At 46.7% G+C, this 22,139-nt stretch overlaps 2 protein-coding genes, 4 non-coding genes and 2 pseudogenes across 6 annotated transcripts; all 8 read right to left on the bottom strand.

The window, feature by feature from the left end:
- Positions 1 to 13,353: 13,353 nt before the first annotated feature.
- On the bottom strand, positions 13,354 to 14,170 carry LOC125551820 (photosystem II repair protein PSB27-H1, chloroplastic-like). Its single transcript, XM_048715187.1, has one exon. It carries the CDS (start codon positions 14,075 to 14,077, stop codon positions 13,559 to 13,561), a length of 519 nt encoding a protein of 172 aa, XP_048571144.1. The 5' UTR covers positions 14,078 to 14,170; the 3' UTR covers positions 13,354 to 13,558.
- A 261-nt stretch (positions 14,171 to 14,431) lies between these two features.
- Positions 14,432 to 19,183, bottom strand: LOC125551819 (eukaryotic translation initiation factor 2 subunit beta). The gene is made up of 10 exons (XM_048715186.1): positions 19,055 to 19,183; positions 18,866 to 18,968; positions 17,962 to 18,067; positions 17,828 to 17,883; positions 17,499 to 17,550; positions 17,322 to 17,422; positions 16,804 to 16,949; positions 16,513 to 16,655; positions 15,847 to 15,932; positions 14,432 to 14,714 (listed from the first exon to the last, which is right to left on the bottom strand). The coding sequence occupies exons 2-10, from the start codon at positions 18,911 to 18,913 to the stop codon at positions 14,637 to 14,639; spliced, it is 816 nt and encodes a 271-aa protein (XP_048571143.1). The 5' UTR covers positions 18,914 to 18,968; positions 19,055 to 19,183; the 3' UTR covers positions 14,432 to 14,636.
- LOC125555082 lies at positions 14,772 to 14,841 on the bottom strand (annotated as a pseudogene).
- On the bottom strand, positions 14,906 to 14,985 carry LOC125555080. The gene has a single exon (XR_007304530.1). It is a non-coding gene; the product is annotated as a small nucleolar RNA SNORD34 (small nucleolar RNA).
- On the bottom strand, positions 15,175 to 15,258 carry LOC125555078. Its single transcript, XR_007304528.1, has one exon. It is a non-coding gene; the product is annotated as a small nucleolar RNA SNORD34 (small nucleolar RNA).
- On the bottom strand, positions 15,337 to 15,418 carry LOC125555076. Its single transcript, XR_007304526.1, has one exon. It is a non-coding gene; the product is annotated as a small nucleolar RNA SNORD34 (small nucleolar RNA).
- Positions 15,513 to 15,599, bottom strand: LOC125555084 (annotated as a pseudogene).
- Positions 15,686 to 15,767, bottom strand: LOC125555074. The gene has a single exon (XR_007304524.1). It is a non-coding gene; the product is annotated as a small nucleolar RNA SNORD34 (small nucleolar RNA).
- Positions 19,184 to 22,139: the final 2,956 nt, after the last annotated feature.

The following is a 22,139-nucleotide window of genomic DNA, read 5'->3' as shown; positions in this document are numbered from 1 at the left end:
CATCTTCATGTTCCAACAAGAAACAAACTTCAATCTTCACCTGCAACTAACAACGCTATAAGAGGGGCTGAGCAAAGCGGTAACATAGCCAAACAACGGTTTGCTAGGACAAGGTGGGTTAGAGGCTTGGTTCAACAATATGGGAGGCATGATAAGCAAGTGGTAGGTATCGCAGCATAGGAATAGCAAAAGAGCGAGCAACTAGCAAGCAACGATAGAAGTGATTTCGAGGGTATGGTCATCTTGCCTGAAATCCCGCAAGGAAGAATAACGAGTCCATGAAGAAGACAAACGGACATAGTCGAACGGTTCCTCACAACGCGGCGTTAACGGAACCAACCCAAAGAAGCAACACCGGAAAGAAGCAAACAACATAGTAAACAACCAACACATCAACATGGCATGATGCACAATCGAGTATGATGCATGTCCGGTTTAATGAAGCATGGCATGGCAAAGTGCACAAACAATCCTACAAATTAAGTGGAGCTCATTATGCAACGGAGTTGCATATTGAAGAAAACACCACATGACTTATTTAGTTCTCTCTCGTTTATGTACCCAACAAGATTAAATATTGTTAGCATGGCAAGAGATGAAGCATAAAGAAACTATCTATCTAGGCAAGTTTAAATGAGGCCGGAAATAACAAACAACAATTCCGGAAAAACCTCATGTGCATATTTTACGGTTTGGTACTGTTCTGCCCTAATCACAATTTTAGAGTTGTTAAACATGCAAAGTGAATGCACCATGTTAAACTAGGCATTTTTCTACCCCAAATACATATAAAGATTATTAAATTTGGAGCTACGGTTAAATAGTTATGAATTAAAGCATTTTAACATGACATAGGAGCAAATTTAATCAAACAACATTTTAAATGTGGATGAAAGTTGCATATTATGAAAATACACGAAATTCTAAGCATGGTGCATATATGACATATTTTTATTTGGATGTATTTAATTGTTTATAATTCAAAATGATGGCATTACTGAAAATATGAATGCACTGGAAAAAGCTAAAATACCCAGACTGGAAAAAAATGCACGGGCCGGATTGCAGCAATCTACAGCGGCCCAGGAGGACTTGGCCCGAAAGCGCTGAGTGTGCAAAATAACAAGGAAATAGTGCAAGAAAAAAAGAGGGCGGCTGGGACTCGAACACACGACCTACTGCATAGAGGAGCAGAGTGCTGAACAATGCGTTGCTGCTGTATGTTTGTGAAAAACAAGGGCGTGGCTCGACTTGAACAAAACCAGAGGCCAGACCTTCTTCTTCCTGGGTAACAGAGGAACTCGGTGACGACGCCGCCGAGCAAGACAGCGACCTTCGCAACCACAGGCCAACAGCGGGGGTGCGGAAATAGGTGAGGGTGCGCGTGTTCATGAAGGGAGCGGAGGAAGGACGCCGGAGCTCGAGCTTCAAGCTGGGACTTGTCTCAGCTGCGGCGCACAATCAGGCGAGGCGGGAGCTACAACGGCAGGTGAAGGAGGGCAACGGGGCTCGCGAGCGAGAGATGGCGTGTGCTGCGAGCGTGGGCGTGCGTGAGTACAGGAGCTTGCGCCAGGCCGAGCCTGGCTTGGCCATGGCTACAGCCATGGCTGCCGGCTGGAATAGAGGTGTGCGGGACTCGTGCGTGTGCTGTGGATGCAGTAAGCGAGCGGCGGCAGGTGCGTGAGGCGAGGCGATGCGGACGTGCGCGGAGGTGTGGCAGCGAAGGTGCAGCAATGGGGCGGCCTGTGTGCAGAGGACGCAGAAACAGAGGTTCGGCTTGGTTCAAAATGGCTATGGTACGTCGGGAGTGGAGCTTTTGCTTGTGTGGATGACACCTAGGGGAAACGAATGATGGGAGAAAGGCATGAGGAGGAGCAGAGCGTCACCTTGGGGGTGCTGCTGGAGTCATTCAAGATCAAGTGGCCATGGACGGCGGGAAGGCGCCCTGATCGTGGCGAGGGTGCTCGGGTCCATGAAGCAGGGGAAGAAGACGTCGAGGAGGAGCTCGATCCGGGCTCGAATGGACGCTTGCGAGGTCGAGGAAGAAGAGGGAGACGCGGGCGTCGCTCCCCGAGGAAGAAGACGACGGTGTCGAGCTTGATCGCGCCGGAGTAGAGCTCGGGCATGACATTGGCGACGGCTATGGCGTGGAGTGGCTTACCTTGCAGCGGCTAGACGAGGAGGAGGGAGGAATGGAAAGAGAAGAGACCATAGGGTACCGGGGAAAGATTTATAGGAGGTAGGGAGGCTGTCCCGGTCGTCAAATCAAGCCGGCTGCCGACGTGGATGTCCTGGATGCGCTGCCGTACACGAGAGAAGAAGATGAACAGGGCGCTGGTGCTGGTGGGCTGAAAGCGAACAGGTAAGTGGCTTCGGTGGGCTGCGGGATCTGCTACTGGGCCGGCTCTACTGGGCTGCTCTTCCTTTCTCTCCTCATTTCTTTTCCTTAATCCTTTAGACAGAAATAACAAGAGCAGAAATGCACAGGGAGATGAGGAAGGAAGTAGGCTGATGAAGAAAGATATAAATAAGATCCTGGATTTTTGCACAGTTTGAATAAAATGGTTTGGAAATTTTTAAGGATATAAAAATAATTCAAGTTTGAATTAAATTCAAACTTGAGCCATATTTTTAACCCAACCAAAACAATTCCAAAGGATCTGAAATTTGGCAGAGAGGGTGTAGGCATCATTTAGGATTTATAGGGATAGGTTTGTACATTTTTTCGAAGAATAGGGAAAATGCCACAAGAAAAATAAATGGAATAAAGAAGAATGGAGATGTTTGGATGGGATAGAAACTTGGGTGAATCCACGTTGAAGTTGACAAATAGTAAAAGAGAAAGGATCAAGGACAAGAAGAAGGAGTTGTAATGCACATGAACAAGTAAAAGTAAACAAGCACAACAATCATATGGAGACGAATGCATGATGCATATAATAAATAATAATAATAATAATAAAACAAACATCACAAGCAAGCAAGCAATCATATGCATGAAGATGGAAAGCACAAGGTAGGTGAGAATAAAAGATAACACAAGCATGATGATGCAACAATTTATTATGACAATCATGGCAAGATGCAACACGCAAGCAAATGACAAGACAACAACAACGAATAACTGGAAGACACCTGGCGCAACGGTCTCGGGGCGTTACAACACCGCTTAGGAAAAATGTATGGAATCACACTTGACTTCGAGGCAACTCGAATACCACAACTCAAAACAAAACAAAAGGATTGGCTTGCAGAATAAACCTGAACAAACATATGATAGAGATTTCGTCCGAAGTTTTCGTAGTGGGGCCTACACGGGCTCGATCGTATAGCACCATCATGTACAAGGCAGTGCACATGACATACGAAGCGTCCCCGAGTCGGCATAGCCAAGGACTCTTTAAGACACAACGAGAACACTGTAAAACCAACCGTGGATAGGCGGACCACTAGACGTCGAACCCCAATTTCATATCATACATCTGTCGGAAAGATATCCTAGGACCTACTTGAATTCCCACTTATAAACTCCTGAAACTTTCCGGTTATGCAATCAGGTGTTGGGGATACAGGGGAAGCATAATATTTCACCCAAATCTAGTAAATCCTACATCCAGCTGTATCCATCCTTCAACACATAACCAAGAAACCTTCGGAAATCGTTTACCTCAACCTTCGAAAAGCATCTGTTATACGAGTTATGGCAATACTCCCGAACTCCCACCCCAGTACTGGGTGGCATCGAGGTTATCTCACCAACAAATGCATAAAAGAGATTTTCGATGTCGGCAAACTCAGGTATTCCAGAACTGTAACGATAAAATTGTGACAACAACACCTCAGAGCTCAACTACCCGGGACACTGCCACAACCCCTAAATGTCAGGAGGCACCAAGAACAATGTTCTCGTCACAAAACCATCGGAACGATTCCAAGATACCCGCGTGATCCTAAAAAAAATTTAGTGAAATTTGAGAAGAGAAGAGTCAAAACTCTACGTCAGGATGTCTCACCAGAGCGACGAAGGGACTGAGGAGTAAAAAGAATTCCTAACTCTCCGATATATATAATCCTAAATGACTCAAAACATTTTTCTAGACTCAACAACGCAAACGATTCGATCAAGCAGGGGGGCTCCTAAGGTCGGGGAAGGCTCTGATTACCAACTTGTAACGCCCTCGATGCGGCTATATCTCCCACGTGTCGAAGCACGACTTAGAGGCATAACCGCATTGAAAGCAAATGTCGCAAGTGAGGTAATCTTCACACAACCCATGTAATACATAAGGGAAAGAGATACATAGTTGGCTTACAATCGCCACTTCACACAATTACATGAATAAAGCATTACATCATCCAGATACACACAAGGTCCGACTACGGAACCAAAATAAAAGAAGACTACCCCAAATGCTACACAGATCCCCGATCGTCCCGACTGGGCTCCACTACTGATCAACTAGAACGAAACAACACAAAGGACAAGATCTTCATCGAGCTCCTCCTTGAGCTTGGCTGCGTCACCTGCTCGGTAACATCGGCACCTGCAAGCTGGTTTTGGAAGTATCTGTGAGTCATGGGGACTCAGCAATCTCGCACCCTCGCGATCAAGACTATTTAAGCTTATAGGTAAGGGTAAAAGGTATGAGGAGGAGCTGCAGCAAGCGACTAGCATGTGTGGTGGCTAACCTATTCACAAAAGAGAGTGAGAAGAGAAGGCAAAGCACGGTCGAGAAATCTATGGTCAAGAAGTGATCCTAGAACAACCTACGTCAAGCATAACTCCAACACCGTGTTCACTTCCCGGACTCCGCCAAGAAGAGACCATCACGGTTACACACGCGGTTGATGTATTTTAATTAAGATCAACTTCAGGTTTTCTACAACCGGACATTAACAAATTCGCATCTGCCCATAACCGCGGGCACGGCTTTCGAAAGTTCAAATCCCTGCAGGGGTGTCCCAACTTAGCCCATCACAAGCTCTCACGGTCAACGAAGGATATTCCTTCTAGCGGGAAGACCTGATCAGACTCGGAATCCCGGTTACAAGACATTTCGACAATGGTAAAACAAGACCAGCAAAGCCACCCAGATGTGCCGACAAATCCCGATAGGAGCTGCACATATCTCGTTCTCAGGGCACACCGGATGAGCCAGACGTCGGGTGGGCCAGCCCAGAGTTGCCCCTGGTAGCTCCGGACATCGCTCAGGTTGGACCAACACTCAGAGGAGCACTGGCCCGGGGGTTTAAAATAAAGATGACCCTTGAGTCTGCAGAACCCAAGGGAAAGAAAATGCTAGGTGGAGAATGGTAAAACCAATGTTGGGCCATGCTGGAGGAGTTTTATTCAAGGCGAACTATCAAGGGGTTCCCATTATAACCCAACCGCGTAAGGAACACAAAATCCGGGAACATAACACCGATATGACGGAAACTAGGGCGGCAAGAGTGGAACAAAACACCAGGCATAAGGCCGAGCCTTCCACCCTTTACCAAGTATATAGATGCATTAATTAAATAAGAGATATTGTGATATCCCAACAAAATAACCATGTTCCAAACATGGAACAAGCTCCAATCTTCACTTGCAACTAACAACGCTATAAGAGGGGCTGAGCAAAGCTGTAACATAGCCAAACAACGGTTTGCTAGGACAAGGTGGGTTAGAGGCTTGGTTCAACAATATGGGAGGCATGATAAGCAAGTGGTAGGTATCGCAGCATAGGCATAGCAAAAGAGCGAGCAACTAGCAAGAAAAGATAGAAGTGATTTCGAGGGTATGGTCATCTTGCCTGAGATCCCGCAAGGAAGAAGAACGAGTCCATGAAGAAGACAAACGGACGTAGTCGAACGGGTCCTCACAAACGCGACGTTATCGGAACCAACCCGAAGAAGCAACACCGGAAAGAAGCACACAACATAGTAAACAACCACCACATAAACATAGCATGATGCACAACCAAGTATGATGCATGTCTGGTTTAAATATGCATGGCATGGCAAAGGGCACAAACAAAACTACAAGTTAAGTGGAGCTCAATATGCAACGAGTTGCATATTGACGGAACACCACAACAATTATTTAGTTCTCTCTCGGTTGGATACTCGACAATATTAAATGTTGGTTAACATGGCAAGAGGTGAAGCATAACAAAACTATACCATTTAAGCAATTTAAATGGGGCCGGATATAACGAATAACAAATCCGGTAAATCCCCATATGCATTTAGTAATTAAAGCAAACAACAATTTTAAATGTTTAAATGTTGTTATCATGATGCGGATGACATATGCAAGTTTATGCAAGTGTATGAAAATGTTGATAAGAGCATTTTATGAAGCATTAGTCATCGTGGTGGAAACGAAAAGGGTGCCACGGCAACAAATCCCAAAATGATGCCACGGCACCATATCGGTTCCGGTAGCTCCCGGAGATACCGGTGCAAAGGAAGCAAGGGTCCGGATGTTCGGAACATGCTAGAGATGGTGGGGTGATCCTGGATTCCGGGTGTCCCATGAGTTGGCGGCAAGGAAAAGAGTGACAATTTGGACACGGTGCAAACACGAGCATCTCAAACATCGCAAGCATTCGTTCACGGACGTCGTCTCGGGGTTATACCTTCGAAGCGTGCAAACGAGACGGTTCGGGTTCTGTTGAGGATATCACTACTGGGCGTAAACCGGCCTATCTGGGCCGGGTTAACTTCTTCAGTAGTTAACTATGTTGAAACCCAAGAAGGCAGATGAGGGCTCAAGGCCCATAGCCAGTTCAAGGCCTGTAGCCGTAAACCGGCGTTGGTATGTAACTTGTATTGTAAGTTAGGAATAAGTAGAGACCAAACCGGACACATCTATGAGCCGGTATTGGGAATCCGTGAACCGACAGGCGTCACCCGTGTATATAAGCGGACGACCCGGCGGCGGTTCAAGGAGGACAGACAACAACTCGAGACATAGGCGAAGCTTGTTTGCTCCCTAGTCATCGAAACCCCATCAATCCCATCACAACTAGACGTAGGCTTTTACCTTCATCGAAGGGGCCGAACTACTATAAACTCTCTTGCATCCCTGTGTCCGCTTTAACCCCTTCAAGCTAACCCGTCGCGATGGCTCCACGACTAAGTCCTTTCTCTAGGACATCTACCGTGACAAAACCACGACAGTTGGCGCCCACCGTGGGGCTATCGCACGATGGTTTCAAGTTCTTGGAGGGCCGCTTTGAAGGACTCGAGGGCTACGCTGTGGGCCAGATGACTAAGAGTCGTCGCGGCAAGCTCTACATCGATGATGCAGGCTGGGGCCCTGAGGCCGGCTCAGTTGAGTACGGGTACCGGGTCCCCTTTGGCGGCATACACGTTTTCATCGGCAAGATCGGTGAACCGGGCCCTGAGCCGGACATCTGCACCGACCTCGTCGAAACGGCTCAGCGTGCGCGGTCCGCCCGGGTTAAACCGGCCGTGAAGCATGCCTTCGTGGGAGTTATCCATGGAGGAAGTTATGAGGATGGATCGGAATCTCGCGGCAAGACCGTCGTTTATTCCAGCGATGAGTCATCAACCGGAGAAACCGAATCTCTATATCAGCTACAAGATGGCCGGATTGGGGGCTGTTCCGACGGCGACAGTATTCCGGACCCCTCTGATCTACCCAACCGAGTTGGAATATTCATGGACGGCACACAAGCAGCGCTTCATTCTTCGACCGCCGCGCCAATAACCTCCGGTTCAGCAGCGACGACAGCTGCCGGGGCAGGAAGCTCTGCACGCCCGCTGGCTCAAGTTCTATCAGATCTATTTGATGCATTGGCTGCGCTTATGGCAGAAGCTAATCCGGCAGATCAGGAAGTCCACAACGCAGAGATTGCAAAGGTGAAGGAACAGATCACCCAGGCCAAGGCGGACCTGGCAGCTGAGAATGCCAGGATGATCACAGAGCGGGCCGCTTTAGACGCACAAGCCTACAGGCTCATGTTGGACCAGAACGCGTCGCATGAAGTCATGAGGAGGAAGTACCGATCCCGTTTGCCTTCGGTTTTCGAGGCCAGAGACCTTTTCAACACCCCAGGAGCAGGAACCAGTAATCCGCTGGAGGGGAATCGGGCGGAAGCTCCTGGGACCGGTGCGCCGGTTCAGCCCCGTTCGATGAATCCGCCTCGTCAAAACACTGTTATACCTCAGGCTATTTCAACACCTACGGGTCACTACTCCAACCCAATGGACAATCTCATTGCCGCTGCTGCACGGCTGGAGGCCATGCCAATTGAAGGTGACTCGCCGCAGGCGGTAGAGACACGACGGGTCAAGGAGCTTCTTAGGACAGCTTTGGTCCAACAGGAAGCGTACTCCTACAGCCGCGACCGGATCCACTCGACCCCTCGTCCAAGCCGGAGCTATAGCAGGCGTATGGACGAACCAGCAGTGTCAAGCAATGAACGACGTGGAGCACCCCGCGGCAACAACCCGGCGGGTGGTGCTGATAACGCTCAGGAAGTGGTGGACCGGGCCCGAGCGCGCAGGGAGGCCGAGTTAGCCGCACAGTATCAGGCTCGGCAGCTTACGCCGGTTCGCCCAACTATTTCGGTCGAACCCGGTGTTACTTCTAGCTCTTTGGGGGTGCCTTGCCTTGTCCCCGCTTTACGCAATGTGCGCCTGCCCAAGGATTTCAAGGGCCCGCGTAAGGTACCAAATTACACGGCGGATCAACCCCCAGAGACATGGGTGGAGAGCTATGAGATGGCCATGGAGATGCTTGAGGTGGATGATGCGGCATGTGCGAAATACTTCACCATGATGCTTGAAGGAACGGCCCGCACCTGGTTAAAAAGCTTATCGGCCAACTCTATCAGTTCATGGGCCCAATTACGAGCCTGGTTTATCAGTAATTTCAAGGATACATGTAAGCAGCCTATGTCGATAGTGAACTTAGCTGCCTGTGTCCAGGAGGAAGGAGAATCAACGACTCATTGGGTGCGCCGGGTCTCACAAGTGTTGCATTCATCAGACCGCATCAACGCTGACACCGCAGTCTTAACCCTAGAAGGCAACTGCCGGTTTGGGCCCCTAAAGCTGAAGTTGGGACGGATGAAGCGCCATTGCACTAACATGGGGACCCTCATGGCTGCTTTGGTAAAGTATGCTGATTCTGATAGTACCAAAGATCCCGAATCTGATGATGACAAGGCAGGGAAGGGAAAGAGGAACAGCAACTCCAAAGGTCAGCAGCATCACTTAGCAGGCAATGGTGGCGGAGGCAAGCGTAAAGCGGATGGTAACATGGACTTTGTGGCTAACACCAACGCACAGGACAAGGGCCAGCGACGCAGGGGTAAACCGCCAAATCGCAATGGAGCACCCAACCCTAACCCGGACCGCCTAAATTATCTACTGAGCCAGCCCTGTCCAAGACATGGAACGAAGGAGGTGCCAGCAAACCACCTTTGGAAGGATTGCTTCATTATGCAGGAGTTCAAGAATTCTAATGCTTTCCGGTATGATCACGGCTCCAGCGGTGGCTCAGGATCCGGGCCGGGTTATGGTGGAGGAAATTCCGGTTCAGAATTTAATGGTAATCCGGGCGGACATAATAATCAAAATAATCAGAACAACCAGGGTGGTTACAACCAACAGCAGCAACAGTCAGGTTACCAGAGCAACCCAAAGCAGTTGAATAGTGGGCATTACCATGTCTTCACCACTAGCTTGGACAAGCGAGACCGGAAGGTTCAGAGGCGGGCAGTCAACTCTGTTGAACCGGCCGTGCCCCGTTATCTACGCTGGTCTGAACAGCCAATCATATGGAGTAGAGAGGATCACCCTCCCCAGGTTGATAATCCGGGTCAGTTGGCTCTGGTGGTGGCACCTCAGGTGGGAGGTTACAAGTTCACCAAGGTGCTCATGGATGGAGGGAGCAGTATTAATATCTTGTACTATGAGACCTTCCGTCGTATGGGACTAACAGATAAAAATCTCAAACTGTCCAATACGGTGTTCCATGGTGTGGTACCTGGCAAGTCAGCATATCCTGTTGGTAAGATAGCTCCGGAAGTGGCCTTTGAAGATGATCATGATTCTAGGTCGGAGACATTGACGTTTGAAGTGGTGAAAATCCAAAGTCCATATCACGCCCTGTTTGGGCGACCGGCCTACGCCAAGTTTATGGCACGGCCTTGTTATTTGTATTTGCAGCTCAAAATGCCAGGTCACAAGGGGACAATAACGGTTCACGGAAGCCGTAAAATCGCTTTGGAGTGCGAGGAAGGAGATGCGGCCTACGCAGAGTCGGTTTGTGCCACCGAGGAGCTGAAGTATTATAAGGACAATGTTGATCCGGCGGACATGACTCCATTAAAGAAGCCAACTACGGAGCATGATCCAGCCCTGAAGTTCAAATCGGCAGCAGAAACTAAGCTTGTTGACTTCGTACCTAGCGATTCGTCCAAGCAGTTCAGCATCAGTGCCAACTTAGATCCGAAATAGGAAAGCGCGCTCATCGAGTTCATCCGTGAGAATCGGGACATTTTTGCATGGAAGCCCTCTGACATGCCAGGTGTACCGAGGCAACTCGCTGAACACACCCTCAATGTGGATCCTAAATACAAACCGGTGAAACAGTTTCTCCGCCGGTTTAACGAAGAAAGACACAAGGCGATTGAAGAAGAGGTAGCCGGGCTCTTAGCAGCTGGCTTTATTGTTGAAGTTTTTCACCCTGAGTGGCTTGCCAATCCGGTGCTGGTCCTTAAGAAAAACGGCACCTGGCGCATGTGTGGACACAGTGCAAACACGAGCATCTCAAACATCGCAAGCATTTATTCACGGACGTCGTCTCGGGGTTATACCTTCGAAGCGTGCAAACGAGACGGTTCGGGTTCGATGGGACGTAGTGGTACTTTCGGTCCTCGGCGACGAAAGAGGTACAGACGTTCTCAAGGCACTTGTCAGTCCGGACTTGGTGTAGTTGTACATGGCAAACGTAGTGGTACTCGAAGGCTTGTCAAAACCCAAGCGACAGTAGTCGTACACGACGCGTTGTGGAAGTAGTTGTACTCGCGGACTCCGGCGGCGGTAGTCATTCAGGGTATTGGCGGTTCGTCGTGTAGCCGTACATGTTCGACGTGGTACACGGTTCGAAGTCGTGCATGTCCCGTAGATGTTCAGGGTCACCGTGAGGAACTTGTCGAATCCAGGGTCTCAGTCGTCGGTAGTGGTACACGTTTCGAAGGTGAACTTGACGAACTCGAATCCTTTTGGGGTTGTCGTGGTACTTGGGGTCTTCGAACCCGCCGGTCTCGTTCTTGCGACAATAGTTGAACTTGAAGTTATTAGTTCAAGGGTCTTCGGCGACGGTAGTCGTTCCAGGCATCGGGCGTCAAGGAACTTGGCAACAACCGGGGTTTTTGACGATCCGGCGAGACAACATGGTCCGGGGCAGTCCTGATCTCCAAAGTAGCACAAGGAGAGATGCACGGTCGTGGTCATCTTTGGCCCTAGGGTTCCATGATGGCGTTGTGGTGGTCTTGTAGCAGCAGCCAGGGCATCTGGGAGGAGATGGTCGTGGAGAGGCGATCAGGGGCGTGAGGAAATGGTCCTGGTCCCGACAAGAGAGGCAGCGGGCGCGAGGCCCTTGCCGGACGGAGCTGGAGCAAGAGAAGGGGTCAACGCCCGGCAACGAGGTGTTCCTTCTCGACACGAAGCAGAGCAGCGGTGATGGCTGTCAGCGCCGAGGCAACAACAGGCGGCGGTAGCGAACAAGCGGGGCCAGGCGAAAGTCCGGCAGGGTGTGAGGGCGCGGAGGACCGGCGGATTGGCGTCCATGGGGCCCTGCTGTCCAAGAGAGAGAGCACGAACTCAGGGAAGGGGACGGGATGGAGAAGAAAGGAAACGGGGCAGAGGAAGCGGCCTGGTGATGCAGAGGAGGCCGACGAGGGAAGGTGACGGCGCAGGCGACTGGAGATGGTGGTGGCGCGGGAGGCCGGGCGCGGCGCCATGGAGGACGGCGGCGCTGAGGCGGGACGACGCGCGCGCTGAGGCGGGACGACGCGCGCAGAGGCAGGCGCGAACCATGGGGATCGGGCGCGCGGGACTCTCAAGGCGAGGAGGAGGCCATGGCAGGAGGTCGTAGGTGGAGTGGCAGGAGGCGCGGCGGCGTGGCTCGCTGGTGTTAAAGATCGAGTGGGAGGAGGAAGATGGGGATCGAGAAGGAAAGCGGGGTCGAGCGCGATGCGCTTCTCTCCTGGCGGCGCGAGGTGCGAGGGAGGGATCGTGAGGGAGAGGTTACGAGGGGAGAGGCTGGGCCTAGGGTTAGGTGGGAAACGGGCAGGCTTGGCTATGGGCTTAGAGGTAAATGGGCCGGCCTGGCTCCCTCTTCTCACTCCTCTTCCCATTTTAAAACAAAACAGAAAAGATGAAGAAAAGAAAGAGAAGGTAGCGGTGGAATCTAGGCATGGGGATAATTTTTACGGACTCGTAAAAATGTGCAGGGTCCATGAAAAATAGGAGACACATGATTGAAAAATGTCATTCAAACTCATTTGAATTTAATTCAAATGGGTTTGAACTAGGGTTTGGTTATAGAAGTGTACAAAAATGTTGAGGTTTTAGGAGGAGCCTCGATAAAAGAGATGAGAGATATTGGCAAGGTTTGAAGGTCAAACTCGAAGAGGAATAGACATGGGAATTATTTTGCACGTGTGTTACGATGATTCCAAATTAATGGAATATTTATAATAGCTCCCTAAATATTAGGAGAATAAAGTTATAAAGAGAAGTCACTATTCCCTTGATTTAAATGGATCGAAGATCCACACAAATTATTTAGTTGAGATGCAAAAGATTTATGCCATGATGACATGACGCAATGCAAAAAAAGGGAGCAAGCAAAAATGAAACACACGGAGAAACCCGGAACCTATGAAAGTCTTTTCGAGCATCGGTCTTGGGGCGTCACACCTGGTCAGGGGTGCAGCAGGGATGGCGGCGGCTCTGACAGGACGCAGGATGGCGGCGGCAACGACTACACCCGGTTCTACAGTCTCCTCGGCATGTAGAAGACGGACGGCGGCAGCGGCGTAGGCTAGGCGTAGTTTGATTTCTGTTTTATTTACAAATTTGAATGAAATCGTCGAGTTTTTGCCATGTTTATACAAATTTGAATCAAATCGCCGAGTTTGTCGCCGATTTGGTGACGACCTAGGGCGGCGACTAGGAACACAATTGCCTCCACGTCTAGATTAAACGTCGGTTCGGTTCCACACGACGCTTTTTCGAGTCCTGGGGCCGAACGGCTGAAGATGTTCTTAGCACCTGGACTGTGCTGGGCACCGTGGAGGCACATTGGAACAAGGAAGACGGTGATACACAAAATCAAGGATGCCCCCAACAATATTCTCACAATGTCGAGCATTCAGCCGATTCAGACAAGTCGTACAAACAATTGATAAACTCGAGGCTCAAAATCGGAGCGCTTATGACCCACGGGACAAGCAACGCGACGTTCTCATCCTATCCTGCCTGTTTGACGCACGCACGCACGCACGCACGTACATTTTGCTAGTACTCTTCAGCGGCCGCGCTTGAGCGACTTCTCGACGGCGTCCATCTCCTCGAGGATGCGGATGCGGCGCTTGTTGGGGATGGGCGCGGTGGGGCCGAAGCTGATGTAGTGGCCGGACACGGCGTTGAGCGCCGAGTACATGTCCCGGAACGACTGCCGCCCCAGCAGCGCCTTCTCGCGCCGGTACTTGGCCACCCACGAGTTGGACATCTCCCGGAGCTCCGTCACCGCGTCCGCCACCTTGGGGTCCGTCTTGTCCATGCTGATCGTCGACCGCACCTTCCCGATCACCTCCGTCGTCTCCGCCAGGTACTCGTCGTCCGACGCCGCACGCGCGCGCTGCGGCCACAGGGCCAGCAGCAGCGCCGCTCCCACGCCCGTGCCCGCGATCACGTCCCGCCTGCTGCTGGCTGCCGTCGCGTGGAGCGCCGCCGCCGTCGTGTTGGAGCGAGCCGCGGGGAGCGGCTTGGCGACGGCCGCCGCTGCTGATGGGGCGGTGAGCATGGCGGGGACGGGAGACCTCATCTCTTTCTTTCTTTCTGCTCACTGCGCTTGCGCGGGGATGATTGGAGGTTGTGGAAAGGGAGGCAGCGAGCTTTGGTTGAGTCGTTTGATAGCTTAGGTCAGGAAGAGGCGACACGTCGGCTTATCCTCTTATCATGACTTGTTTACATGTAAGGCTGTGTTTCAGTTGCAAGGATTTTCCTTTTCTCGTCGCCGGGGCTGCGTGGTTGGATTTCGGAACAACACGTCATTCCAGCGCCCAAATGGCTACCGTACCATACCACCACATCTCTCTTAATACGATGTTTCTGGGTCCTTTGAGCGAAATAACATGTCAGACAGGTAGATTCATCTCATGCAGATAACTACAACTAGTAGTACCAAAGGCAAAGGAGCCGGCAATAGGCCCCAAACTTAGATCCTCTGAGATAAATAGAAATTCACACCAGCAGCATTCATAGTACAGGAAGTAACAAAATCCACAAAGCGGTCTAGGCACAGTGAAAACAGGACAATAAAGATTGTTGTAAATCGGCAAATTGTTGGATTACGTTGATAGAGCATCCGCACACTACCAAACTTAAGTTCCAGCCTTCCGACGCCCAACTTGCGCCACGAATCCAGCCTTGATAGGAGCAACTGACCTTGACGAACCACACTGATCAAGAAAAATAAATCGATGGGTTAGCGTATGGTTAAAACATGTGGGTACAAGAAAATCCTAAATTGCAGCAGGTTCATCAACCAATGTAGGCAATAAGGTTTGCAACTCATCATCGGTAAGTCTTTAGCTAGAGGCAGCAGGCAAAAAACAGGAGAGCCAAAAGAGCCATGATAATATAATAATGCACAAGCCTCAGATGCAGCAATTATCATCACATACTATTTGTCAAACAATGTAGGCAAGAACTTCACTCATCATCAGCACTACCCCAGAAGTGCAAACTGACATCTGAACTCTAGACCAAACAAAATATACACTGGTTCTCACAAGATTGGTCAAACGATATAGGGAATAAGGTGTGCAGCTCATCATAGGTAGAAAAGCCACAAGCCAAGTAACTGAATGTAAATAATAAAAATATATAGAAAAAAACATTGAATTTTTAGTGCATTTTTTCATCCTCAGTCCTTGAGGAAGCTTCTCATAAGATTGATCAAACAATGTAGGCAATAAGGTTTGCGACTCATCATAGGTGGAAAGCCCACAAGACAAGTAACCGAATGTAAATAACAAAAATATAGAGAAAAAATAATCAAAGGATTTTTAGTGCATTTTTTCATCCTCAGACGTTACAGAAGCTTCTCATAAGATTGATCAAACAATGTAGGCAATAAAGTTTGCAACTCATCATAGGTAGGCAGCCAAGGACGACTACTTTAAGCAATAAAAAAACGCAAATAACACCATGTTTAGCTAAAAAGAATAAACACAAACAGAAGAACTATCGTACTGAAAAACCTCAGATGTTGCAATTATTATCACAAAATATTTCTCAAACAATGCAAGGCTAAATGTCTCTGCAACTAATCATCAGCAAAAATCAAGAGGTGCAAAAACTGTAAACAGATTTTTGATTATACAGCATAAAAGACTAGATTGAAGCTGGGTCTAATAAAAGGCACCGTTCCATCCTCAGAGGTTGCAGAAGTTCTCATAAGATTGATCAAACAATGTAGGCAATACTGTTTGCAACTCATCATAGGCAGAAACAAGAAATCCAGGAACCACTAGTAACTAATAATGTAAATGCGAATAGAACGACAAGTGGGGGGTGTAACAGTCTTACTTGTTCACAACGAAGGAAGAACAACCGATTCTCCTTGGAAAGGATGGTATCTGGGCTCTTGCATCCATTACATATGACATATTCATCTGAAACAAGTGAACATGGCGGCAGCAAAAGTTAGTCCATTGAGCTTACAGGAAATCAAAAGCAGCTGAGAGATTAGAAAATAGAAAATTGGTGTCGGCTCTCCGCATCATCACATGGGAAAATAAGGAGCTACTCTTCCACGTCGAGAAGCTCTGGGTTATGATTGGATGATCATGCCACAAGAAAAATATAAAGCTCATTCACAGCAAGTGACCATCATACTTCTTAGGCCATAGCTATGTCTTTCTTACTGGGGCCATGAGAGAAACTTTGAAGGATTAGTTGGCATCATGGTGCCTTTTATTTTCAGATAAAACTGCCAACCTATACATTCAAAGCAGAACATTGATTTTCACTACAGTTGGAATAATTCCCTTGATTCCACAGGGTAAAATGGGCACGCACAACAATAACTAACCTTACAAATCGAAAACAAAAACAACCTAATAATTTTTTAGCAACACAGCTGCAGGCTGAAATATTTAGTTCAACATTATGCTTACACGTAAAAAGCCAGGACTCATAAACTTAAGCCAAAAAGGAGCAGGAACAAGGTCATGTGATAATAAGGAAACTTACTGATATATCTCCTGAGTATAGCTTCAAAGTTCTTCGGGGCAAATCTTCCTTTGATAACCAACCTTTGTTGCCCATCAAGGGACCCACTTGTTCCCATCTCAGCAAGTAAAAACATCATCACATGTTCAGGTTGCCTATGCATTCTGAAAAGTAGAAATATCACTTCAGTAACAGAAAACAAAGTAACTGTTCATGATAGCCTTACAATTTTCAAATAAAATTTAAAAATATTAAAATAAAACAAAGTAACAGAAAACAAGATCAATTAGAGCAAAAACAAAGAAGAATTACGTTTTGCACAAGTCCATGAAGTTCACAAAAACTGTCTTCTTTGTGCCTTCCCTAAGAACTTGAGGAGGCCGCATAACTGTTCTTCGTCTATCACCAGCAAGATCTGGATTATTCTCACGCAGGATATTGAAGACTCTGCCAAGCAGCTGTAACCAAACAGCCTTGACGATTAGGTTTCACCAAAAAGAATGCAATCAAAATAGAAGGAACAACTGAGCACTATCCAATATGCTAGCCATGCACCGATAGCATATTAGTAATAAAAAATAAACAGCCTGATGATTAGGCTTCACCAAAAAGAATGCAATCAAAAATAAACAACAAAGAACTACATCAAGAAGCACACAGAAAAAACTTAAGAACGCTTCTCAATATGCACTGTAAAGCAACTGAAATGAAAGGGTCAAATGAATGATCTTTAGTATTAGTTTGTTCACAGAACTCTTGTCTGTCATTTGTCAACATTCAATAAATAGGATAGTGAAATGTTAATTGAACAGACATGGAAGAACAATTACCTCATCATATTTGTAATCTCTATCAGTTCCTTCCCATGGGTACTGGGTTGCTCCACCCAGCACAATCCCCTCTCCTTGTTCATCCTCTCCAACTTGATCATCTGAAGATTACATACATGCTCAGACGCAGCAGCAAATGTAATGAAGATAATTAAAATACTAACAAGCAATATTTACCAAGAGTGTCTTCACCATCTCCAGCCTCAACAAGTGATGGATCAAGTTCCACCTGAAATTTGAACATCGGTGAGTTAGAGCAAATAGCAAGACGGAACTGATAGTCTAAACAGTACTTTCAACCGAGTGATGAAAGCCTGAGGCTTGGGCATTGTAGTGGCTTATTCCATTGGCATCTTATTATGTTTGGCATGCACGAGGAGAAACGTGACAACATAATTTAATGTCATATACAAAATAGAATAGTAGACATCCCACAACTTTCTCAAACAGCATTAAAAATAAGCAAAACACGGCACAGAGCCACAAACTGAGCCAAATGAACTCACAAGTTTCTTCTTTTTCTTTTTCAATCCCACGAAGCTTGCCTCGCCAGACTCAGTGACTAAAAACAATGCAGAAAACTTTCAGCAACAACGGACAGCAGATAATGAGATCATTTTTTTTGCATCAATACACGGACCTGACAAGCCCTCCGTCTTCTCTGCCAGCTTATCAACCTCATCAACAGGATCTTGGATGACGACCTTCTTCTTCTTCTTCTTCTTGGTTGGATCAAAAGGTGCAATCTGCAAAACATCATAAACATTATCAATAAGCATGCACAAGACAAGGGAAATACAAGCATGGAATGACAAATACATAAAACATTAACTAGGGAATACAACTATTTGGAACCAAACTAAACATAATAATAAACAGTGAAGTGCGTCTTCTTCCCACCTCTTCATTCAAAAAAAAAATAGTGAAGCAATCCAGTAATTTCAGTACAAGGCAACATTATGGTGATATATAATTTAAAATGTTAGCATTACACTTTTGTTGCCTATGATAATCGTTGGCAGGGATTCATAACAACACCACTATCTCCAACATAAATTGTTTAGCTGGTCTGATACAAAACTCTAGCGCATCTGATACAAAAGCCTACTTACAGGCATACGCAAACATTAAGAGTTCAATTGTCCTATAAAATCACGGACTGCTGTTCAATGCTACACGAGCTTCAAATCCTATGCTTAATTGTTAAAGTCTCGTACGTTAAGCAAATCAGAATACACGGGAGTTAAATAATTTGGTTTTGAATTCCTGCCCGAAGAGCGAACCAGGGCAGCCCCGCATCTGACTGCACATCACACGACAACCATTGGCTTAGCAGCTTAAATCGCTCTTGCAGATTAGACATCTTCAACCAAAGCATACAAATCAAACAGATCGCCCCCGTCGTCTCGGATTCACAAACAAAACAAACAACAAACACGAAATTATATCCGTCCCCTTGCTTTGGCAGCCTATTCACCGTCCAAACCAGAGACGAATCCGCCGAAGCAGACGTGCAGAGCGAGAAGGAGAAGAGAGCGTTTCACCTCGGTGGCCTCCTCCTTCCTCTCCATCATCTGCTCCTCGTCCGCCATGGTGACGCTGGCCTTCTTCACCCCCTCCTCTGCTGGCGGCGCTACGGCTCTAAACCTAGAAAAGAGAACGCAGGAGCCGGATCAGATCGGGTTCGTTGGGGGAGAGACGGATTTTCGGGTGAAAGGGTTTCCAGCTCTTACAGCGAGAGGGAGAGGCGACGGCGGCGGGGCTCCGGGTAGGGTTTCAATCGTCGAGAGCTCTTAACTTTCTTTCTCTCTCTCACTTGTTTGCCAGGCGTTTATCTCTTAGACGGGAAACCATGGGCCGTATTTATAGACTCTCGCCTGACTTGGGGGCAACGAAAAACCTAGATGCGGCCTTGGCCTTTTTTATTAAAGGCCTTTTCTTTTTCAAGAGACAATATGCTTCAAAGAAAAAGAATTAATCGGATTAATACCGCTGTAATTTTAGTGATTCCCAAAAATACCACTACATTTTTTGACCTAAGTATTTTAAAAAAAATAGATCTTTATTCATTAAGAATAACCATTACATCGTTTATGAGGATTGATACCATATCCCTATTTGGCTCCTCGAACCATTCAAAAATGAAAGAAATTCTAGCCAGTTTGGCAAGTTCATAAATGACTTTATTTGCTTCTCTATTGTAGTGCTCAAATCTAGAAATAGAAAAATCACAAGCTAACCAGAAACAATCATTAAAAAATGTCGTTGCTGCTCCCGACGATCGTCCTCCTTCCTTCATGGTGTCGATCGCCTCCGTATTATCGAGTTAATAATAATGCGGTTGCATCCTGTCTTTTGCGTCAGCGATAGGCCGAATTTTAGGGCTATATCTTCAGCCATTAGTACAACCACACGCCAGTCAATCTTACCATTTTTCCAGGGATGAACCTACCTTTATCGTCTCTTAGGACCGCCCCCATCATACCCCTAAGTAAGTCATGGTCAAAAGAAGTAGCAACTTTAAGTTTCACAAACCCCGTCGGGAGACAAGACCATCCCCCTCTCTTCATGGAAACATTCAACGAGGAGGTAGTAACAAAAATGGTTGTAAGAGCATGTATCGCCATGAAAAATTGTTGTGCGTTTTGAGTTGTCTCATTATGAACTAATTTACACATTTCCCACCACAGATACCAAGCTGATACGGCAATCATTTCACGCACATTTTGATTGCCCATAATACATAACTCCTAATTTGGCATTGAAAGTAAATATTCCAAAACTGCCTCACTCGCATAATCTACTTCACAAGCTTTGTCAATAATATCACCCATCCCTAGCCTCCTCCATTCTTCTTTTGCCTTGTTGCATAGAAACAACAAAAACTTTGTGTCTTCTGGTCTATACGAGCAGACAGGGCAATTGGGCAAAACTTTCACATGTCTATTAGCTAACTTAACACGACACGGAAGAATGCCATGAAGCGTACTCCAAATAAATATTTTAACCTTTGTTGGGCAAGAGAGTTTCCAAATCCTACCCCAAGTAGGATTAATTGTGGTATGTCACACCCCATTGGTATGTCGCTACTTGTTTGCATATTGATGATCCCATTCCACGAAGTAAGCAGACCGAACCGAAAACGTACAATTTTTTGTGGAATTCCAAGCTAGAAATCTAGCATATCATGTTGCGAGATAGGGATAGTGATTACTCACTGAACATCAATAGGCCATAGGGTCTGTCTGAGAAGGTCTTCATCCCAAATATTAAGAACGGGGTCAATCAAATCTGTTATCTTATATAGCAACTGACCTCCCTTAGGAGTAACAATTGTACGGTTTGCACAACTTAGAATCCAGGCATCCTCCCAGATATTAATATTTTAGTCATTCCCCATTCGCTAAATGTGACCACATTTCAGGATACTCACACCCGCCATGATACTTTATCAAGTGAAGGAAGAGCCTTTCTTAAAATTAGTGTTCAACAAGTCACCGTTAGGATAGTATTTGATTCCCAAAATGGTAGCACATAGAGAATCCAGATTCTCGATAAGACGCCAAGCCTGTCTAGCGAGCATAGTCAAATCTTCTATATCTAAATAGCTAGCCCCCACTAACTATTTCTCTTAACATGCAAGCATGCCACATCATCCCATAGCATGCATGAGAAAAGGCCCACCTCCACTATCATATGTTTCTCAACATGCAAGCATGTCACTTCATCATTAAACATGCATGAAAAAAAGACTCATCTCAACATGCAAACATCTAAGAGAATTTTCATCTACTATGCTATTTAGATTTAATAAAAAAAGTTACAATTATATAGTAATCAAACATAATAAATTATATGTAATTTCAGTTTTAACCTTTTATATTATTACTTCAGTTATTCATTATTCATACAACGAATCACATTGAAATATGTTGCAAAATATTCCCGCAACAACGTGCGTGGTATCATCTAGTTGAAATAGTGGATCTCCCGAAAGCCCATTCCTCCTTGATTCTTGGGTACACACAATATCCACCAAGCCATCCAATGCATCCTCCTCGGGTTGTCCTCATCTCCCCACCAGAAATGCGCCATCGCGTCAATAATTTCTTTGCAAAAAATAGGAATTTTAAAGGCCGAAATTGCGTAGGTGGGTATGGCTTGAACAACCGCTTTAAGCAAAATCTCCTTTCCTCCAGCCAATAGAAGTTTTTCCTTCCAACCACTGATTCTCTTAACGATAGGATCAATTAAGCACTGGAAAGAATCTGTTTTATCTAAACCCACATTTTTTACGGTCCTAATTTTTTGTCATTTAGAGCATCAGTTGTAATATTAAGAATTGTACATATTTGTTCTCTAGTCCACACTTGTCTTAGGACTAAAAAAGATGTTGGATTTATCAACACTGATCATCTGCCCTCGAGGCTGCGCAATTCGAATCTAGAACTGATTTCAGCGCTTCTGCACTTTGCAAATTTGCTTTCATAAGGATTAAAGAATCATCAACAAAGAGAAGGTTCGTAAGAGGTGGAGCATCTCTGCATATCTTTACTCCTGAAATATTTTCATTTTCTTCCGCATGCGTTAATAGGGCACTGAGACCCTCCATGCATAACAATAAAAGGTAAGGAGTTAGCGGGTCTCCCTGCCTCAAACCCCTAGTAGGTTTAAAACTTTCACTTTCCTCTGCATTACACTGAATTCGGTATTCAACAAAGGAAACACGCTTCATAATAAAATTTACCCACACCTCACGGAATCCAAGTTTGAGCATAATCTCCTTGAGAAAAGGTCATTCAACCCGATCATAAGCTT

Source organism: Triticum urartu, chromosome 4 (assembly GCF_003073215.2).
Source record: "Triticum urartu cultivar G1812 chromosome 4, Tu2.1, whole genome shotgun sequence".
NCBI lineage: Eukaryota > Viridiplantae > Streptophyta > Magnoliopsida > Poales > Poaceae > Triticum > Triticum urartu.
The sequence above is the reverse complement of the archived record's forward strand: the minus strand, read 5'-3'. Positions and strand labels throughout refer to the sequence as shown.